The sequence below is a fragment of the Cydia strobilella genome, chromosome 19 (genome assembly GCF_947568885.1).
Source record: "Cydia strobilella chromosome 19, ilCydStro3.1, whole genome shotgun sequence".
NCBI lineage: Eukaryota > Metazoa > Arthropoda > Insecta > Lepidoptera > Tortricidae > Cydia > Cydia strobilella.
The window spans coordinates 9,225,081-9,244,413 of record NC_086059.1 but is presented as its reverse complement, the minus strand read 5'-3'; the positions used below and the strand labels follow the sequence as shown (position 1 = coordinate 9,244,413).

Here is a 19,333-nt window from a genome sequence, read left to right as displayed (position 1 = left end):
AATTTTAAGCTGTTTTGATTTGGTTTGATTGGTTTATTTGAGTTCTTCCTAGAATGGGGAAGGCCGCTGAAAGCTAATTGCAGATGGCGGTTTTCCAGATTCCATACTAAGACAGAAGATGGATGATCCACTATTTTATACGGAGACCAATTTAAATCTAGTTTCCATTTCACAACCTTTTAATTTTACAGTTTTTCGGAAAACGGTCCAACGTCGGTCCTCCATTCATCTAGTCTTTCTTGGCAAAAATAAATAAAAACTACATCAACTGTGCGTTTCTCTAGAAACTTCCTGCCTCGCACAGCTAAACTGTGGAATGAACTGTCGCCTGCGGTATTTCCGGACCGATATGACCTTCAAACCTTCAAGAAAAGAGCGTACTCCCGTCTTAAAGGCCGGCAACGCACTTTCAACCCCTCTGGTGTTGCGGGTGTCCATGGGCGGCGGTAATCGGTTACCATCAGGTGATCCGTCTGCTCGTTTGCCTCCTATTTCATAAAATAAAATAAAAACACGCCGCCATCCAAATCTCTTTTTACATCATAGCTGGAAATGACGCTTTGATAGTTCCATACACCATAAAATCGAATTGTATTCTAATTCTAACTATACCTACCTTGATGCATATTTTATTGACGTTATATTTTTATTGGATTTTCCGTTTTGAAAATGAATCCTTTTGACTCAAACCTGTACTACCAATTTGATTTCATGTATTCATGTGTATGTTTAGGCTCACCAAATCAGGTAAAGTAAGTATGCAAGTACGTACCTATACGAAACCTGATGTATTAATAATAAAAATAAATATAACTAAAGGTCGCGTCGGTAAACAATCTTTGAGGTCAAATACTCCAAATTCCTGTATTGAGAATTCTGCTTTTGTGCCTATTAGGAACCAACTATAAAAGTTAGTATTTCTTAACTTAATCATATACATATAAGTGCTCTGGCTGTTTTTAGTCTGGGCAATAATAGGTCGGGTACGTTGGGGTAAGATTGATTTATCGGGTTTTTCATGCGGGATAAGATGAAAAGTCGCCCGTAATGCTTCGGCATACGGACGATTTTTTGTCTTACCCCTTAGAAGTAAGAATTAAAATAAGAATTAACGTTTACAAGAGAAAGGTAGTACCATATTACTTCCACTCACATTTGCCTATGCGCTAAAGGGGCCCACTGACTATCAGTCCGCCGGACGATATCGGCCTGTCAGTTGTTCGGAACTGTCAAATTTTTGTTCTAACTGACAGACCGATATCGTCCGGCGGACTGATAGTCAGTGGGCCCCTTAACGCAAGGAGAGAAGTACGTTTCTAAATCAGTTTCTGTTACTCTATTTGAAATTTACTCGAGATGAGACAAATTTAAGTTCTAACTTTAGTTTTATATTCTTACCTAAAAAGTTGTGTACAGTATTGATTGGTATGTACCTACTGTTGACGTCAGAGATATATTTACACTTTTGCACCTAATAAGGAGAAAAATGTAAACAAATTTTTGACGTCGACTTTACAGCCCTACCAAAGCTAAATTACGACGTGTATTAAGCTTGACAACCAGAAATAACACTTCATTATCGTAAAATTATGGAATCAGAAATTTTGGAGTCAACTTTTGTTTTCTTTCACGATAATGTACCTATCTATGTTTTGTTTAATCCATACCTACTAGTATCATAAATGCAGTCTGTCTGTCTGTCTGTGTGTTAACCTCTTAACGATTAAACCGCTGAACCGATTTAGTTGAAATTTGGCATAGAGATAGTTTGAGTCCCGCAGAAGGACATAGAATAGTTTTTATCCCGAAAATCATCCCTTAAGAGGGTCGAAAGCGGGGTGGAATTAAACAAATTAATGAAGTGCCTGATAATTTGTGTACATAAGCAATTATTAAGCAAATGCCCAGATTGCATGATTGCTATTACACTTTATCGAGGCGCTATTCATTGTTACTCTAGCTGCGGTTACTTAGTAAACAAAAACGAAGTCACGGGCAAAAGCTAGTGCTTTATAACTGAAGTGACTGATCAAAGTGCAAAAAAAATGTTTTTTTAACCCTTGAAGTGGCAGGAACCGGCTTCCGAACAATTTACGTCATTTAAATTTAAATTTGATTAATTAAAATAAAATCAATCTGTCTGTTTGTATTCCGGATTATTAATGATTGTGCGTAAGAGTCGTTGACCTTGCAAGTTTATTGGTCGTTAAAGATGACGCCATATTTTACCTTATTAATGTCTTCGTAAATTTAACATAAAAATTTAATTTTAAAAGGGTTACGTAAATAGATTTTTATTACTAATCCTATATACATATAATATTTATGTACTAGTGTTTTGTCGTAATTATATTGCTAAACATCTAGTTTTTGGGTAGAACGAGCTGCAAAATTGCATGGGCATATTATGAATGGAATTCCTTCAATAAAATATGGCATAGTAGGTATGGCTATTAAAGTAACATCCCATTTCTGACAGCAAGCAGCAAATGCAGTGTGTCTCAGTTGTGGCCCTGCGAGTGTAACAATTTTCCTGTCATTTCAAATTGAAGTGTTTGTGAACAGCATTACAGTAAAATTTGGAGCGTGGTGGAACATGTCATCGCTGCCTGAATGCGTAATTGGAAAAACACCAGTTACCACAAAAACGCTAAAACGATCACATTCGTTATAAAAAGGCTTCTTATTTTTATTTTTACTACAGCAGCAATATACAGTATACATACTGACACAAAATTTCAACTATCTCCCTATAACAGTTTATGAGAGAGGTACTATATATGTGGATACATTCGCGTGATGTCACGGAACCCTAAGGCGGTTATCACATTGATGTGGTTCTGTACTTCGCTCCGGTGTGTGAGCGAAACACGCGCTATGTATGTTATCGAGGCCTAAGTAGGATTAGTAGGTATTTATTTTATATTTGTCTATAATTATTTGTAATTTTTTTAATGTTTTTGTTTTTAGTTTACGTAAGTAGTTGTCAAGATAACGAATGAGAAAGTGTTACCATATGTTACCCATTCATTCAAGATCCAAAACCTTAACAAATGCTGTAATTAGAATCGGCCTACGAGTACGATATGTATAAGTACTGTACGTAACTATTTCTTAAGATTTGTTTTAAGTATCTTTTTTATTTATCGTGAGTGCAGTCGGGCTATTATAAAAATAAAACAATGGTACTAAAAATCATAATATAATTAATTTAATAAATCAATGCGTAAATACAATAGTTTTCTTTATTATATAAATACGTGCATTATCTTTTATTAATTATGTCATCGATTTGAAAAAACTTTTCTGTCTCAAGTGAAAACACGTAGGTACTTACGAGTATAACCTCACATTTACACATAACTATAGGTATGTAAAAATAACGAAACGATTGCATGGTGAATCGAATGACGATTCAAACATCGAAAATCGAACACACAGTTTGATGTGCGTTAACATTCGCGTTCGCTGTTCACCGCATCATTCGCCAGTTTCGTCACGCCACTCGATGTTATTTGAATTATATTTGCTTTAAACTATTTAAACCTGCTCGTAGAAGACAGTACCTTTCTGGTCGGAGCCATCTTTATAAATGATCTGAAACAAAAACTTATTTGTATTTTAATGAGCCTAATAATAGTAGATTGTGTTACAAGGGAGCAAAATGACATATTTACGGCGAGGGCGTACATTGAATCCTAAACGAAGCGAAGTATTCTATAATAGAATCCCGAGAGTAACGAGGGATTCTAAAGTAGAATCCTGATTGTAGTGAGGGATTCAAGTGTGTTACGCCCAAGATGGAATAGTTATTTGTTATACGAGAAGTAAAATACATTTGCACCCGTGTGTAACACAAAACTTTTCATCTCACTATGGCGAGGAAAGTGCAACATCCACAGGCGTTAGATTTTCATCACTGGAAACACTAATTTTTTTACGATATTATAACAGAAAACTCTGGAAGTTGTGTATTTTTACGCGAGTCGGTGGTGAGAAAAGTTTTTAAGTAAAAAATTTGTTGACAATGTTGACATTTCTGACGTATGAAATGTCAACGATGCGTTTTGAAATTGCATCGACTCAACTTGTGCGTTCAGAATTATATTTAACATCATTATTAAAAACAAACGTTTCTTATGGAATTTTTAGGTTTATGACTTAAAATTATTAAATAAAGCTAAATTTGGTATTTTTTATTAGATTCTCAAACCATTTATATAATGATAATTAATATCGAACGAACCATTATCATTAACGTTTTACGTTTTGTTATCTGTCAAGCTACTAAAAACACGCTCCATCCAAGGTCAAATTACTTTCCCCACTAGTAGATAAAACGCGTTTTTCACATCACCTATGAGGTAATTATGATGTTTAAAAATATTATATAAACAAAAAAATAATGTGCAAAAAAATGCAAAAATAGTGTCCTAGAACAGAAAAGTGTAATTTAATCCCTCCTAGCAGGAAAAGTGCCACTTTGATCCCTCCTAGCAGGGAAGAAAACCCCCTTTTTCGAATTGGTGAAAATTAATTTTTCATCACACTTGCTCGGATAAGATCCTATTACAGGCACGTAAAATTGTAAATGGATCGCCAAAAAATGCGCACTATTGTTTATATTTTGATATTTTGTTAATTGTAATGATAATCTAGGTTTATGCTATTTTCGGCAATATCCGTTTCATGGGACATTTGAAGTGACTGAGCAAGCTGACAATGTCCGTTATAAGTGACGCTTTGAAAAACAAAAACTAAAATTAGTAAAAAATATATAAATAATAAATAAATAATAAAAATAAATATTATAGGACATTCTTACACAGATTGAGTGCCACTGCCACGGTAAGCCCAAGGAGGCTTGTGTTATGGGTACTCAGACAACGATATATATAACATATAAATACTTAAATACATAGAAAACACCCATGACTCAGGAACAAATATCTGTGCTCATCACACATATAAATGCCCTTATCGGGATTCGAACCCAGGACCCGTCGGCTTCACAGGCAGTGTCACTACCCACTAGGCCAGACCGGTCGTCATAATGTTTGTCCACTATGAGTATAATCACCCGAAGAATTGTAACAGAATCACAAAACTGCAGAATTACGCCTACATTGGAGTAAAAGAGAAAGATCCCCGCAATTTAAGAATTTCGGTTTTCGCGGTAGCCCGCAGGGGGCCTCGCCAAGATGACAATATCGTATATCGACAAACATCAAACGAAAAACAAAAAACCGGCCAAGTGCGAGTCGGACTCGCGTTCCAAGGGTATAAGTCCGACAAGAAATTGTAGAAATTAAAAGTGGCAAGACTGTATTGTTGTCCCTTTCAAATCAATCTATGAAAACGGGACGACACTACTTTTTAATTTCTACAATTTCTTATCGGACTATACATTACACAATTTTTAACAATGTATTTTTTATGTGAAACGTGAGTGAATAGTACATTTCGATGCTAGTGCGGAAAGTATGTCATTACTTCATGAGCACCGAGATATCTTGCCACGAGCCGTAGGCGAGTGGCAAGACTCGGGATGAGTGAAGAATGACATTTCCGCACGTGTATCTAACGACGTTTTTTAATACAGTTGCGAGAAAATAAGAAAAGCAACAAGTAAGGAATGGAATTCGAAACTTTTATATTATTAATTCTGTGACATCATTGACATTGACATTATGAAGAAGTGTTTTTCTAGCTTTTATCCGACTAGAATAGATTTTGTTATTATTATTGAACTCACTTCAATGAAAGTTTTTTTTTCAAATGCATGTTCTATAAGACAGAAACAATTGTAAATATTAAAACATTGTACTATTATTACCTAAATATTGTTTCGTATATTTGTATCGTATATTTATAAAAACAATATCGAATGTTGCCTTTGGAAACTTAAAACATTCTTGCAGTAAGAAAATACGCCTCTTCTTTGACAAGCGTTCCGTTCCATTCAAAAAACTTATTTAGAACGGTTTTTTAACATTAAAAAGTAAACGTGTTATAATACTTATAATGATGAAGAGGTAGTAATAAAATATGAAACATGCATATTTTTCGTATTCTTACATTAACAGTAGGTTTTTATGTTGATTACGACGTTTAAAGGAAACTAATATCAACTCATCAATAAGTAGTCATGAATTGGAACAAGTAAAAATTTAAAAAAATTGGAAAGTCAAAAGCACTAGTTCGCGAAAACCAACTTTCCGCACGCTAAACAGCCACGAAAAGTAGCACTTTTTGAGCAACTGTATTAAAAATGTCTTTTAAAAACGCGTAGGGGTCGGATCAAATACTAAGTGATTAAGTCCGATTCACGCTTGACTGCACATTTCTCCTGTCCTGTAGGTTTTCCTGTCATCTATAGGTAAAGAACTATTTTTAACCTCCTTCAATTTCATTATATTTAAGTTTTTATTAACGTTTTCTATCAACGTTTGTCGTCTTGGCTACGCCCCCAGGTGACCTAAATGGATAATATGCTTTTACTTACAAGCTTCATGTTATTGCCATCAAACACCCTGTCCATATGAAGCTTAACGCCATCAGGGAAAGTCATTACCGACAGCACACCATCATCTTTAGTCTGACAGCTAATTTTAGTATTTTTGCCGTCAGGAGTCGTGAAGTCGACCTCTGCACCTGGAGTCATCTTCAGGTTTAAGCGTTCCTGGCCATCTTTGGAAACGATGTACTGAATGGATCCGTCGGCGTTTTTTTCGAAACGGGAAATGCTGCCGGTGGTCTTGACTAAGGCACGGATGTTGTCGGCGGCCTCTGGAAATTGCAATAAATATTTAGTTTGATTCCTTTTGGTCTATATATTAACTTCGCTCTATATATTAATTGAACGGTACTTAACTGCCCCAACACGCAACTCGAGAGTGAGAGGTGTCTTTAGAAATCGGCATACATTTCGGTTTTTTAAAGAACCTAAAGGGTCCCACTGACTATCAGTCCGCCGGACGATATCGGCCTGTCAGTTAGAACAAAAATTTGACAGTTCCGAACAACTGACAGGCCGATATCGTCCGGCGGACTGATAGTCAGTGGGCCCCTTTAGGCTGGGCCAAAGATGAGCCGAGCACGAGCCGAATACGAGCGGAGCACAAGCCGAGCACAAATTTGGCTCAAAATGTGCTCGGCTCGTCTAGCGTATACGCAGCCTAAAGGATGACACGCTAGACCGGGCCGGGCCAGGCCGGAGCTTCCGGCGCTTCGCTTTCTATGGAAAGCACCACGTGATTACCTATCAGCCGTCATAGAAAATGACATGTCGGACGCCTCGGCCCGGGCCCGGCCCGGTCTAACGTGAGTTATCCTTTATACTGCTTACTAACGTTACTGCTGCGGGGTTGACACGGGTGATGTCAGTGTCACTATCAATTTCTAAGGAAATTTGCTATGATATCGTTGCTAGGGAATGCAATTTTGATCTCGCAATTTCGAGATCTCGCGAGATGTCGCACGATTTTTCGAGATTCAATCACGTTGACAGAAAATCTCTATTATGCAATCTCGGTCGAGATTTCGATATTTTCGGGATCTCGACTCGCGTACCGCTAACCATACTTTTTTTTGTAAATTGCTCAGTGCTTGTCAAAAATATCAACTGAGCATGTTAGTGCCTCTGCTTACAATAATAATTAAAAATAACTATAACCACTTTCTCTTACTTATATGCAAATTAGGGTTCATCAATTAATCACGTCACACGAATTTGTCACACTTGGTCACATTTGGCAAATCCTTCCCCCCTGGTGTGACGTCACATTTTTTCAATGAAATCGGCAAATCGAATAAAGTATTATTAATATTTTATCAAAATATTTTTGACAAAAAAAATATTTAGTCATTTTATAACCCAAAACTGATTATGAAAGAAAATTAAACGGTTAAAAACGATTATATAGTTTGTCAAGGGACTGTCTCATTTCGGGCGTAGACGGAGAGAGTAAACTGTCTTTATCTTGCACTGGTGCTGGCGCCAAGAAGAAGGGGATGAGTGTAGTTTTTTTGTTTCCATTTACTGACAAGATTTGCTTGACCAACTATAGTTCCAAAAACTTGTTATTTAACTGTACAGCGAATAAAATAATTTAAATACGTTAAAGTGATGTCACAAACTTTGTGACTCCCCCTTGTCATAGAATGTCACATTTTCTTGACCCCCCCCCCTAAACGTGTGATGTAATTAATGGATGACCCCTTAGAGCTATATATTTCTTATTTCTTTTTTTCATTTGTTGTTTTTATGTTCAAAATATAGCATGAAGTAGGTACCCTGAATAAGTTCTTAATTATTTGTGATCAAAATAACACATTTTCAATCACTGTCGAATCTCTATCTCGAAAGTCTGACGGTCGAAATCTCGAAACACCCAATCTCGATTCAGATTTTTCGTGCGAGATCTCAAATCGCCAGTCTTGGTGTGAGATTGCATTCCCTAGTCGTTGCGGCCTTACTATCACGATTAGAAAGTACAATCCGTCACTCATTTTGGTCAAGTCGTCGTCAAGGAGATTGATAGTCGCCACAGCTTGCAGCATTAATGATGTTGCAGTCTTCATCCGAATGGTACCTTTTTATTATAACGCACACAACAAATACTTAAAATAATGCACTTACTAAATGCGTCCAAGAGCTGATCAATGTTTTCATACTTGGTTTTCTTGAAGTTTTTCCCGTAGAATGCCATTTTCGTACACTTCAACTGTCCGCAATCAGTTCAATGTTCCACAATTTTTTAAGTGGGCTATATATACTACCTCAAAATAATCAATTATCTTTTCTACCATATCAGATTTATTTGACGATAATAATATAGAAGTAGGAATATCTGTAGATAAGTGGCAATTTGCAACGAAGGTTCGGCAGAAATCAATTTCTAAAGAAGTGTCTTGATAACACAAATAATGAAATATAATAATGACTCGGTTATTTCTAACATATTATTCAATAAATATCCCGACGTCATGATGTATTTTAAATTCATTATGACTATTATGAGCAATACCGTAAAATGGGGTGAGTATACAATGTTGTTTTTAAAAAACATCCTATATGCGACTTGACGTCATACGTCTGTCATCGGCACCATAGAGTAACTTATACTAGAGCGGTACTGTCATAGTAAAATTTGTAACCCCAGTAAATTCACTGCCATCTGTCGACACACTTTAAAACTAAAAATGAAGATTTATAAAAATACGATAGAATGTATTTAAATATAGATAAATGATTTTTTTTATTTGCATTAATTATTTTTATGATTTTGACCCATGTTCTTTCACTGATATACGTTAAAATTGTTAAATAACTAACGAAACCGTCAACGCCATCTATACGACTGTAGGCCAAAACTAGTAGCGCCCTCTGAACGAGAATCAAATTTTCTTGATTTTCGAGGCACGTTTTTTCCTTAGACTGTATCCATCTATTACGGAGTTATATCTATCTTTGTCGGCACCAAAGTTTCGCTCTCTGTCCGTAGCATTAGGAATTCGTAGAATGATGCTCTATACCACTTACATTGTCAATATCAAACAAGGTCAATGAGAGCTGGGATATTATTAAGGATGACTCACGTTAGACCGGGCCGGGTCCGGGCCAGAGCATCTGGCGCTTACTTTTCTATGACGAATGACCGGTGATTACGTGATGTTTTCCATAGAAAACGAAGCGTCGGAAGCTCCGGCCCGGACACGGCCCGGTCTAACGTGAGTCATCCTTTAAGGTGTACCTATGAATTATCAGAAAAAGATATTGCACATGATAAGATATAACTATCGGTGACTGTATCTTTTTTCCATTGGTCGTTAGGTAGGTTGGTGTAAGCAGCGATCGTGTAAGTAATTTATTTTAGAACTGTTATTAATAATTTTTAGTGTTCCGTAGAAAACTTTGTTCGCGGAAAATTTATGGGATTACTTCGGTCTTGCAAATCGGTTAAATGCGTTTTTCTCAGAGACCGTTTGACGTAAATAGCTAAAATTTGGAACAGTTATAGCAATAACTACTACAATTACTTTAAATAAATCAAAACCGCTTATTTTTATTTAAGGGGGAAATTTAGGGGGTTGAGAGGGGTAAGGTGAAATTATTTTATATTTGTACGAATCGTGTGGGGTACCATTAGAAAGCTTGTAAAAAGTTGATCCGATGCAGATTTTGAGTTCATTTTACGTGCAGTAGTTGTGATAAAAACATGTATTTAAAGGTTCAAGTTTTCATACATAAAATTATCCTCTGTCCTGCCGATTTTCGCATAAATTATAGATAACAGGCAGCAAAATGGGGTGAGTAGGGTTCGCGGGGAGAGTTGGGTTATGAATGGGGAGAGAAGGAATGAAAGGGGGGTGAGATGGGATTTTAAGGCTACTGCTACAAAAATAATGCATTCCAATTAAAAATGGAGCTGTAGTAATACTCATAATAAAACAAACACGATCCAACAATTTTCCAAAATCACCTTTGTATGAAATCCCATCTCACCCCAATTACGAGGGACTACGGGGGGCGGGGTACGTCCATGTTGTGCCAACTCCCGTATTAATCGGAGGCTCTGCGCTCGAAGTTGTTCACAATTATGTATACCTAGGACAAACAGTCCAGTTAGGTAGGTCCAACTTCGAGAAAGAGGTCACTCGTCGAATCCGACTCGGTTGGGCAGCGTTCGGGAAGCTCCACAGTATCTTTTCGTCCAAATAGCCGCAGTGTCTTAAGTCAAAAGTCTTTGACCAGTGTGTGTTGCCAGTGATGACATACGGATCTGAGACTTGGGCGCTAACGATGGGCCTTATAAGAAGGCTCAAGGTCACGCAAAGGGCAATGGAGAGAGCTATGCTCGGGGTTTCTCTGCTTGATGGAGTCAGAAATGATGATATCCGCAATAGAACTAGGGTCACCGACATATCTCGCAGAATTGCAAACCTTAAGTGGCAGTGGGCGGGGCACATTGCTCGCAGAACTGATGGCCGGTGGGGCCGGAAGGTTCTGGAGTGGCGTCCACGTACCGGAAGACGAACTGCCGGTAGGCCTCCAACGAGATGGAGCGACGACCTGGTGAAGGTCGCGGGAATTCGGTGGATGGGAGCGGCACAGGATCGGTCGGAGTGGCGAGCCTTGGGGGAGGCCTATGTCCAGCAGTGGACGTCTATCGGCTGACATGATGATGATGACGGGGTGAGGTGGGATTTCCTGTTTATCGTCAAAGTTATGAAATGGAACTACCGAAAATAAAATAAAAACTAAAATACAAACGTCCGGAACACTTATTATATACATACACCACTCAGTTTGCATATGTAAAAATAAAATGTTATCGAGGTTTGAATGTCAGTTTTGTCCCTACTCACCCCATTTTACGGTACTTAACTAAAACAATCATGGAGACGGCGGGAAAATTATCAGGATAACCTTATCTTTCGTAGTTTTTGATTGCAGCCTGATCTTAGGTTATTTAGGGAATCAGTACTTAGTCTTTAGGTACTTTAGAATGGTTGTCCTTTTACCTTTAAAAATAACCTTATTTAAATAGAAATAAGTTTAAATTTGGAGCGGGATTTTTCACATTTAGTTATTTAGTAAATTTGCATAGAGGTACTTAATCTTAGATAGATATTTAATATTTATTTAATAGTGATGATGATTTTAAATTTTGACTGGCTAGCTGCTCAGTATCTGATTACCTAGCCAAATTACCGTTCAGTTGAATGAGCCAGACCTGGATAAGGGTTGTGTGATGGACAGATAGGAACCTATATATATAATATTACAAATGGTCATTTTCATACAATATGGTACAACTCAGTTTTATGGCAATAATGGAATAATAATGGAATAATAATGTAAACCCGTTTTCACTGGTAAAATAATTTTCCGAATCGTATTTTATCATATTTTCGTAATCGTATTTTCTCGGGGGAGCCTCACCTTCTCGGGGGAGCCTCACCTTTCCCGCTTTAATATCTTTTTAAATATGGGTCCTAGTAGAAAGTGTATGCAATCCTTTTCGTAGACAATTTTATGTAGATTATGTGTGTGTTATTTATTTGTGTATTGTTGGCGTAGGTGTCGCCATTAATTTTTAGATTGTCAGGTCCCCACAGAAAACCAGCGCCACGGTTTGCCGTTATGCTGAGTCCTTTTTGGCGACCAAATGTTTTTTTTGTCTGCATGCCTTTCTTTTTTATGTACTATGTTGTGGCGTCAAATAAATGTATTTTCTTTCTTTCTTTCTTCTTTCTAACAGAACACTTTTAGCTAGGGGCCACCGTTTACGAGTTATTTACGAAAAACTATAAAAAGGGATCTACCAAGGAAATTAATGGGGACTACATTTGCACTGAGAAGCGGTCGTCCACTATCGTCTTATAAAACCAGGCAATAGAGGCGTGTTGAGATATTTGTGAGCACCTTGGCCGCTCCGATATATCTGATGGCGACTGTACAATATGATAAAAATCAATAACATAAAAATGTACAATTATACAAATATAATAGGCTAGATGTCAAATTTCTGTTCAAAATACCTTTCAGTAAATGATAGAAGCTTTAAATCTTCCCGGCCCGAGGCCTATAAATAAGGACTTGCATTTCATTGTGCTTGATATATGCCTATAATTTAATCCGTTATAACGATGCATGCGTACATATAATTGCAACGCGACTTTATTGTTAAGATAATAAGAGCGTGTCAAGGTAATTTTGAACACCTCGCCCGCTTAGCAACTTCTGCTGCTGGCTGTACGGAACACTTGTTACCGTAGTCCTGACTGCGGGCTTGGCCAATTTTTAATCATTTGATTGTTATCAAAGAAAGAAAATATGTGATTTTTAAGGGTGATATGTGATTTTTTTTAACAAAACTAACTTGTTGGTGTTTGTTATCTGTTTAATGACTACGTTAGCTCTATCAATTTAGGCGATAAAAAAGTAGGTTAATTTTTGCAACTGTAACCATAAACAAATATTGAAGGTAGAGGACTAAGGAGTTACTCCTTAGATTTTTGTTTAGTCCTCTTACCTTCAATATTTGTTTATGGTTACTACGGCCAGCGAGCAGATTAAACATGAGTAATAAAAAAAAAATGTTTTTTTTTAATGTTTGTAAAACAATAACGTTTATTAAATTAAAGTATGAATAAAATAGGACATTCATACTTTCATACATATATTGACTAAGTCCCACGGTAAGCCCAAGGAGGCTTGTGTTATGGGTAATCAGACAACGGTATTTTGTAATTATGTGTTATGTGAAGATTATTCAAAGGGCCTCGTAATAAACAGTGGCTTTTTCAGCGACACCTTGGACGTACAATTCCTGAAACAAGATAATAAGAATAAGGTTTATAAACTAACTAGCTAATTAACAGGTATTTAGTTAAAAATATAAAGAAGATATTTAAGCTTGTAGGTTACATACGTGTACAAGTTTTCTGCCTAGAAACATGTTTCAGTAATGAAGCAAGAGTTAGGTACTTACTAAAGATTTCAAAATGTAGTGCATAATTGTTTTCCATCGTATTTTCTCTGAAATGTTCGTATTTGTCATACTACTTCAATCAACGTCAGAACTTAATAGCAAGACACGTTCGTACGATTCCGTGAAAATACGATGGAAAATAATTATGCAAAATACATATATCTGTAGCTATGAACAGACATTAAAACTAGTTTGAAATTAGAGTTTTGAATGATTCACGGTTAGTTTTACCAGACTTATATTGACCGGGATATAGACCGTGATTACCTTTTGTATTATTTGTGAGCTCCCGATATTTCGACGCAGACGATATTCGTGAACATGATGCATGTAACTGCGTTGAAATATCGGGAGCTCACAAATAATACAAAAGGTAATCACGGTCTATATCCCGGTCAATATAAGTCTAGTTTGAAATTGTTTTTTTTTGTGTGAGAATTGGATAAACAATTGATTGAGTTAAATTTTCCAGCGGTCGTTAGTTATTACTTTACAGTCTTGACATGACCACTGCAGTTAATTTCCTACTTATCTAAGGGTGTCATTTAATCGATCTGTAAAATATTGCTATTTTAATGAAATATAAATTAAATTAAATTAAATAATCATTTATTTTCAGGCATGGCCCATAGAAGTGTTAGTAACAAAAAACTTAAATACTACAATTAAACAGTACAATTAATTAAAACCTACCATGCAAATCAATATACTTAGAGCTAGGACTAGGACAATACAAGACCGGGTGAGCCGTACACATTTACATTACATAAAACATTTACTATTACATTAAAATTTTAAAATTTATTATATAGGTTCCGTTCCGGCTCTTACCTGGTCCAGCAAATATCGCTTCCCGTGCAACGCGGCAATGCCGCTAGCATTTTTGGCACGTTTGGACCGTGACAGTCGGAACGGTACATAGGCCTTTTATATACCTAAGTATACGTAAGTGCCTGTTAGTTTGCGATAATTAATTTTAGTTTTAGGTTTACTTCTAGTTTTAATTTTATAATATTAGTTAGTTTTTAGTATTGATCTGTATTTTTATGAATATCTTAGATATATGAAAAATTGTTATTTGTTTTACAAGGGGGCAAAGTTGTTGCTTAACCTCTCGTGCTTAATATTGATACCCGAGCAAGCGAAAGATTCCAAAATTCGACCACGAGCGTGTGGTTCTAATTATGGAATCTTAAGCGTTGCGAGGGGTGCAAGGCACTAGGATTAAACAAATTTTCCGACCTAGTGAAACACGAAATTTTTCACCACACCAACAAGGAAAATACCTAACTGTAAAGTATCAAACAAAATCAAAGCAAATCGGTACAAAATGAATGTTATTAAATATTTATCATTCAAAATCATCATTTAAAAGTCAATTCTACCAGCAAACATAAGAAACAACTCAAACTTTGCCTCACATGTGAATAAAATGCAACTTTCTTATCAGTTTTTGAACAATCAAGAGAGCCTTTACCAGCTGGTGTGGTGAATTATTAATATATATTTGGTCAGCCAAAATGGACCCTTGGTTTGCAACTTAAGGTTAGCAAGTATTTCTAAACCAGTTCGTAATTAATATCATACTGAGCTGCTCTCAATTGATTTGGTTGGCAAATTAATTTAAGCGGCAGTTGGCGATCCACCATTAATCAAATCTTGTTAAGCGAATTATTTCATTTTGGATCCACAAATTGACTGATTAACTGTTATCAGTTGATCATTTGATTTCTAACCAACCTAACCTACCCTTTGCTGATCAGCTGATTTTTTAAACAAAAAAAAAACATTCTCCAACGAGGGAACAAATCAAATTATTTTATTTTCGAAGTTGTTCATAGATGGCAGCACCAGTCTCTCTCGCTATATCGTTTAGGAGATGCCAGCGCGCACTGCTTGCCCTTAGAGTTGGTCAAAGACGCCTAGTCTTACTAAGATGGCATATAGTCAAGAAATTGGGACGGGTACCGCCGTGGCGAGGTGGCCTAGGGGTTCATGGCGTTAGCCGCGATAGCTAAAGACGCCGGTTCGAATCCGGCCTTCACCACTGGCCGTCACTTTTTCTTTAAAATATGACATCTATTAGTTTATAATTTATATATAGGTATAGTAGTGTGACCACTTACAAAAAAAAACACGAATCAAAATATTTAATAAAATAATAATTTGATTTGTTCCCAAAGTTGTTAACATTCGGACATTTCAATAAAAATCTAAGTATTGAAGACATTTTCAAGAATTTGCATAGGAATTCCACTTTTACTAAAAGGTAATTAATAAAAACTCCACTCACCAATTTCGAGCGGTTAGCTTCAAAATGTCTATCCATATGGACGACCTTCCCATCAGGCATATGCATCTCCGACTTCAAGACATCTCCCGCCAACTCAAACTTGGCTTTAGTCTCCATGCCATCAGGGCCTTTGTAGTCAAAGAGGGTTGAAAGGACGATCTTCTGGTCGACGAGAACCTTGCCGGTGCTGTCTTTGACGACGTACTGGAGGGTGCCGTCGGCGTTTTTAGTGAAGCAGATAACGGTGTCTTGGCTGCGCAGGAGTGCCACAATTGACGCGGAGAGATCTGGAATTCAGAAATCAGAAATCATCGCATTTATTCGTGATAAACTATAACATACAAAAGAATAAAAACAACAAAGACATATAAAAATAAAAATAAATAAATAGTTTACCCCGAAATGGTCCCGCCTCAGCATAATGCTAACCCAAAAGTCAACGCTGATCTTCCGGCGAGACTATTTGAGGGCCACGAACGAACGCATTGGAAAATGGTTTAAGTATGTACTTAGGCTAGGTACTGTAATTTACTATTTTGGTACATTGTGAAGGATGAAGAATTGGAATAAGTCGATAGTACAGTTTTTCTTGGTATAACTTTTGATTCTAAACTCCAGTGGGGTCCCCATATTGCTACTCTTTCGAATAGACTGAGTTCTGCAGCTTTTGCAGTGAGCAAAACAACTCGATTAGTATATTTTAGTTACTAGCATTATGCCATATGGTATTTTACTGTGGGGTGGTGCTTCAGAGATAAAAACACTTTATACGTATGTTCACCGATTATTCCGTGCTTCGTCTTCCAATTTGAGTAAATTTGCTTGTATCTTTATACAAATAACCTGTCAGAGCATCCTTATGCCAAGCGACAATGGTGGTACCTCTTGATTGAGAACGTCACATTTATTTGGTTTTGATTTGATGATTGGATCCATGAGGAATTGCGGGAACTCCTACATTTTTAAAGGCACCATGAATTTCCTCTCAATTTGATGGAGTGAATCTGCCATGCAGCAGTTTTTTGATGGAAATTATATCCCTGATGATGATGTTTATAACTACTTTTTATGTATTTTCCAACTCACTTAGTTTTCCAATGACCTCCGAAGCATTTTCAGCCTTAACTTTCTTGAACTGCTTCCCAAAGAACGACATGGCGACCGTTTTACTCTTCCGATGCACCTGAACAATAACTTACACTTCAGAAGAACACCTGCTTATATAAACTAATACTAATCTATATTTATTAGTCTATTGCATGCAGAGATAAGGTAATAATAAAGACAATCAATGTTTCGTGATGAGAAAGACAATTATAGGTACCTAAATACAAAACAATCAATCATCAAAAAACCGGTCAAGTGCGAGTCGGACTCGCCCACCGAGGGTTCCGTACTTTTTAGTATTTGTTGTTATAGCTGCAACAGAAATACATCATCTGTGAAAATTGATGGAATCACGTTTGATGCGATACAGCCTGGTGACAGACAGACGGAGAGACGGACAGAGGAGACTTAGTAATAGCATAGAGTTACTGTCATAGTAAATTTTGTAACTCTAGTAAATTCACTGCCATCTGTCGACACACTTTAAAACTAAAAATAAATATTTATAAAAATATGATAAAATGTATTTAAATATGGATAAATGATTTTTTTATTTGCATTAATTATTTTTATATGATTTTGACCCATGTTCTTTCACTGGTATGCGTTAAAATTATAAATAACAAACAAAACAGTCAACGCCCTCTATACGAGTGTAGGCCAAAACTAGTGGCGCCATCTGATCGAGAATCAAATTTTCGTGATTTTCGAGGCACGTTTTTTCCTTGGACTGTATCCATCTATTACGGAGTTATATCTATCTTTGGTAATAGGGTCCCGTTTTTACCCTTTGGGTACGGAACCCTAAAAACAACCTAGAGGGTCCTGTATAGAAGATATACCAGAAGGATATAGATTTTTCGATTGGCGTTTTCTATCAACGATTGTTACTTGGTTAAGCTCCTTAAACTTTTGATTGACAATCATAATGTATCGTTTCAGGTGATCTTGTTTCACATTTAGGTACTTTACAGCTACGCGACGGGCGACGGACGCTCGTTTTGAACTATTTGTATTGGAGAACTCCAATCTCTAATTATGGACTTGTCTTTAATACCTATTAATCCATACTTTCTGTTATTCTTGTGTTTATTGCTTCTAATCAATGTACTTTGTACTGTGATAGCCGAAGATTAGCCTATGTTGCATCCGTGACACGTAGTTATATAATAATTAATCAAGAACCTTGATATTGATATTTAGATAAAGAGAGGTAATCGCAAGCAATGCATGTTACCTAACTTACGTCTTACGTGTTACGTACCTACCTGCCTACTTAATTGAATAAAATAATATAATTGTATTATAACAAAAGCAGCGATATAATTATTCCGTAGGTAACTACAAAACCAATGGTAGCCCAGCGTTAGAGTGTATCCACACTGTCCGATCACATATCGGATGACCTTTGGAGAAAAAAAAAGCTTCTAGAAAATGCTCTACAACATTGTTTTTTAACCGACTTCCCAAAAGGAGGTTATCAATTCGACCGTATATTTTTTTTTTGTATGTGTGTTACCTCATAACTCTGTCATTGGTGAACCGATTTGGAAAATTGTTTTTTTGTTTGAATGTGTATAGTCCCAAGTTAGTCCCGTTTTTGTCAAAACCCAGTTCTGATGATGGGATCCACGAGGAATCCAGGGAACTCCTCGAATCTTATAGGCATACATATAGTGATTTTTGTATTTTCATCAAGTATTTAAGCTCAGAAAAAGTGACATTTAATGAAGTGGAACTGCTGATGATGATCAAAACGAAACTCATTAACGATGCATAGTTCACTTTGACGATTTGTCCTCTTCGTTATGTTTACTAAGCCAGTAAGATTTATAAGGAACATTTTTATCAAGGTTTAGTCTGATGATGGATTCCATTGGGGATTGAGGGAACTCCTCAAATATTTTAAGCATACATACAGCGATCTTTGTATTTTCATCAACAAACTAAGCATTAACAATTAAAAAGTGTCATTTGATAAAGTGGAACTGCTGATGAAGACCAGAACGGAACTCTTTAACGATGCATAGTTCGCTTTAGCGATTTGTCCTCTTCGTTAATCACTAAGCCAGTAGTACCTAAGATTTGTAAAGAACATTTTTATGAAGGTTTAGTCTGATGATGGATTCCGTGAGGGATTGAGGGAACTCCTGAAATATTGTAAGCATACATACAGCGATTTTTGTATTTTCATCAATAAACTAAGCATTAACAGTTAAATAGTGCCAATTGACAGTGGACATGAAAAAAATTTGAACTAAAAAGTAGAAAATAAAAACTTAAAAAAAGAAAAACCGACTTCAAAAAGGATAAAATAAAATAATAATATTCCTTTTCTATGCGCTAGCAACTGATATGTTTGAAGTCGGTGCCAAGCCAATAAGTGATATGTATGTATACCTAATGCCTGCATTCGATTTGACGGTGTTGATGC

The 19,333-nt window shown here is 36.5% G+C and overlaps 2 protein-coding genes across 2 annotated transcripts; both read right to left on the bottom strand.

Moving 5' to 3' along the window:
* Positions 1-3,446: 3,446 nt before the first annotated feature.
* LOC134750084 (uncharacterized) lies at positions 3,447-8,749 on the bottom strand. Its single transcript, XM_063685177.1, has 3 exons — positions 8,642-8,749; positions 6,506-6,789; positions 3,447-3,597 (listed from the first exon to the last, which is right to left on the bottom strand). The coding sequence occupies exons 1-3, from the start codon at positions 8,709-8,711 to the stop codon at positions 3,541-3,543; spliced, it is 411 nt and encodes a 136-aa protein (XP_063541247.1). The 5' UTR covers positions 8,712-8,749; the 3' UTR covers positions 3,447-3,540.
* A 4,358-nt stretch (positions 8,750-13,107) lies between these two features.
* LOC134749874 (uncharacterized) lies at positions 13,108-16,977 on the bottom strand. The gene is made up of 3 exons (XM_063684872.1): positions 16,879-16,977; positions 15,793-16,079; positions 13,108-13,337 (listed from the first exon to the last, which is right to left on the bottom strand). The coding sequence occupies exons 1-3, from the start codon at positions 16,946-16,948 to the stop codon at positions 13,281-13,283; spliced, it is 414 nt and encodes a 137-aa protein (XP_063540942.1). The 5' UTR covers positions 16,949-16,977; the 3' UTR covers positions 13,108-13,280.
* Positions 16,978-19,333: the final 2,356 nt, after the last annotated feature.